Source organism: Setaria viridis, chromosome 1 (assembly GCF_005286985.2).
Source record: "Setaria viridis chromosome 1, Setaria_viridis_v4.0, whole genome shotgun sequence".
Taxonomy (NCBI): domain Eukaryota; kingdom Viridiplantae; phylum Streptophyta; class Magnoliopsida; order Poales; family Poaceae; genus Setaria; species Setaria viridis.
The window spans coordinates 2,319,384-2,322,837 of record NC_048263.2 but is presented as its reverse complement, the minus strand read 5'-3'; the positions used below and the strand labels follow the sequence as shown (position 1 = coordinate 2,322,837).

General features: G+C 42.1%; 1 protein-coding gene across 1 annotated transcript; it reads right to left on the bottom strand.

The window, feature by feature from the left end:
* Positions 1–710: 710 nt before the first annotated feature.
* On the bottom strand, positions 711–2,400 carry LOC117836549 (protein FLOWERING LOCUS T). Its single transcript, XM_034716004.2, has 4 exons — positions 2,209–2,400; positions 1,678–1,739; positions 1,364–1,404; positions 711–1,066 (listed from the first exon to the last, which is right to left on the bottom strand). Exons 1-4 carry the CDS (start codon positions 2,398–2,400, stop codon positions 807–809), a joined length of 555 nt encoding a protein of 184 aa, XP_034571895.1. The 3' UTR covers positions 711–806.
* Between the last annotated feature and the right edge of the window lie 1,054 nt (positions 2,401–3,454).

Genomic DNA, 3,454 nt, shown 5'->3' with positions numbered 1-3,454 from the left:
TGCAATGACGATCGCGGTGGCATGTCGGCCGCCGGTGTATGGCCCGGTGAACGCGTCTAAGCTTAGTCAGAAAGTATTCAAGTTGAAAGTAATATTGTCTCCGAGTTTGCTATCATGTTTTTAGGTTAGTTTGCTATCATGTTTTTAACCTACGCATTATTAGGAAGCTGTGGTTTTCATGCGCAGCTTCATATATTTTTTGTCACTTATAAAAATCATTAGTGACTAGGATATTTCATGATTTTTCTAGTTTCTCAAGCCTTAGAATAGGACGGTTGCCCCAAAGTGTGCGGTGATGTCGTGAGGTGGAAAACATTGGTAGTAGCACCTACCTTCTTTCAGCATGTTCAAACATCTATATATGTTTTTCTTTGTAAGTGTACAACTCGTGCACAAAAAAAAACTTGAAGCTAAAAAAAATCATTATTTCATTGTTCCAGGCACAATACAAAATATAGTATTATGGTCCTTATATATTAATATATCTTTTCATGCATTTATTCGTATCTTTTGACCACACCTCTGTATACAAATGTACGGCACACCTATATATGTATTTGATTGCATACAGCAACACCCACATTGAAAGGGATTAGGGTTTTTGCCGAAATCTTGAGGACAATCAATCATACGGTAGCCGGTATGGGCTAGAAGCCAACTATACGCGTCTAGCATGCACCGTACCCTACTTTATTCATCTTGTGTATTTTTTTGAATGAATACTTTATTATGTTTCTTATTATTTGTGTAGATGTTGTCGTCACCCATGCATGCAGGCACGTACGTGCAATAACGATCGAGCTCCATCAAGCGGCGGCATGTCGGCCGCTGGTGTACGGCCCGGTGAACCTCCGGCCGCCGGAGCCGTTCTGGCGCTGGCAGTTGAAGTACATGGCGGCGACCGGCGCGCCGAGGTTATACTGGCGGGCGAAGCCGCGGGTGCTGAAGTTGTGGCGCCTGGACGGCGCGTACACCGTCTCCCGGCCGAGCTGCCGGAACAGCACCAGCACCATGCGGTGGATCCCCGTCGCCGGGTTTGGGGCCTCGTAGCACATCGCCTCGCGGCCTGCACACCACATCCAATTGTTAGTAGAGATGAGTACAAGTTTAATTTGGCCATCATCAGGCAAGTAGAAATATAATACTGTACAAGTTTGAACTGAATGGTGAAACTAGCTAGAGAGACAGAGATCAGAGAGATGACTGTACATTAATTACTGTGATCTTCTATACACAATATATATTATTCAAATAGCTTAGCCACGCCAAGGTATAGACAAAACCCATATCCAAGATGCATGGAAACTTGTAAGCTAGGCTCCTATCCTATCATTTGCAAGCATCTACACGCGTACGTACTCACCATAGGTGTCATCGGTTGATGCCGGGATGTCGGTCACCATCCTGCATGGACATGAATGAGAATACCATTTTGATCAGTCCGTATACCACGAATCAAAACAAGTGGAACGTGCGTGTACACACGATCAGCTCATGTTGTGTGCGATCGTCTCGTACGTCCACTTGCATGACACGTGTGCTACATGCACCTCTAAATGCATACGGTTACCAGACTAGTTGCATATATAACGTAGTGTATGTGGGCAACAAGCCAATTACGGTGAGCGTGCTAGGGTTGTAGCGAGCTATAAGCTAGCTGGGGATGTTCGTTCTCACCAGTGCAGGTACTCCCTCAAGGTCGGATTGCTTGGGTTTGGAGCGTCAGGATCAACCATCACCTACATGGCAAAATTCACCGTCAACAAACACAAATTGCATCCATGTTAACCTCAAACACAAACATGCATGTATACGAATCATCATGTTCAATACCCTTGAAGAAAGTCATCATAGAAAAACTCAGACAAATTAGCAAAAGTATAAATGACTTTGATCGCCCTTATTCATTAGCTATATTTGGCTCTAATGGACTGTGTTCATGCACACATGCACATACTCCACAGAATCACAATGATAAGAATTGTGGGACAGATTTTGGATCACAAAACGACTTTCTTTTAGGGATGGAGGGAACAGTAATAACAGTTTTCCAACGATCATATATCACATGGACAGTTCTTTTTTTTTCCCCCACATGACTGGTAGATAACCAACTGGATTCCGTTTCTAGAGCAACGGAGTTGTATGACAGCATTGTTCAGAGTACAAAACAGAGGAAACCATCACATGGACGATAGATCAACTTACCAGGGTATATGCAACACGATAATCATCTCCTCCAATCTCGACCCTCGGCCTCTCAGAGACCGTCGGAGAGCGCAACTCCATGCCGCTGACAATAGGCATACCATTGAACAGTACCATCAGGTCAATGGAGCTGTAGAAGGGGTCCAAAACATCTCCTATCACACGAGCTGTAACCAAGGAATCGGTGGCCATTTTCAGTTTTTAGTTGGATTATAATAGATGTGTGTATGTGCCTTGAAGGTACAAGATGCAAGGTGGTGTGGTATTTATAGTGTGCGGCATGGTGCATACCTTGAGAAACCAGTAGTATGGAATATTAATTTGACGAGGATAGCGACCGTGGAGTCTTTGTAAGCTTGGATATTGTTGGATATTCTCCTCTTGAGAGGGCCAGTGAAATATTCTCTTGGCTATATTTGATTTTTCAGTTCACCTCTTGTACAAAAGATGCTGAGGATCTGAAACTTCTAGCTCCATAACACTCAAAGTCAACCCAAAATATTGACGGGTTATTCGTTGAATTCAATAACCCACCTTTTACATATTTTCGTGATCTCTTCAAGGTACATATTAATCATACTCGATCTCCGTCCAGTGCAAGAGAATATGGAATTCAATAATGCTTTCTTCCTCCTTTATTGTTTCTTTTTTTGATACATATATGGGCGCTAGATTCTTCCTAATTTAAAAGAGAAAGTAGCACAGAATGTGACAATATTATACCAGATGGTGTAAGTACACAAGTGCTAGCTGTATGGAGTTGGACATGGTACTGTTAGATTCTTAAGTTCTGACTTCATGTCTTTTCTTTTGTTTTCAAGAAGAAAATCTTCCACGTAGAGAAGGGTTCTTAGTCTGAGGGGATTAACCTAGATATACATTTTAGATCTAGGTTAAATTAGTGAACGACCTCTTATTGAAACAGGCACCCTATGAATTGTGCAGTCATCTCCATGAGAAATTAGCGCGCTGCAGTGCATATGGTGTTGGCTCAAGCTCAACTAGTTTCTGTGGTTGTAGTCATCATCAAACTCTGGTATGGACCATAAGCTTTGAGTTTTGATCCAAAGAAAAATTGTGGGGGGGGAATCTATTTTCATAATTTCTATATGCTGTATATAGTGTATTCTTTGTGAAGATAGGGTATGTTTGACCGCGGTTCAGATCAATTGAAATGTGTCACAAACAATATAAACAATGACCCCATTGTGGTATTATTGCAATGAATTCTTTACCTAATAAATCC

Bases quoted from the DNA above. Each gene is read 5' to 3' on its own strand.
- LOC117836549 (XM_034716004.2), bottom strand. From the start codon at position 2,400: ATGGCCACCGATTCCTTGGTTACAGCTCGTGTGATAGGAGATGTTTTG. The intron at 1,405-1,677 runs GTGAGAACGAAC...ATGTCCATGCAG, and splicing joins TTGAGGGAGTACCTGCACTG to GATGGTGACCGACATCCCGG. The intron at 1,067-1,363 runs GTGAGTACGTAC...TGTGGTGTGCAG, and splicing joins ATCAACCGATGACACCTATG to GCCGCGAGGCGATGTGCTAC.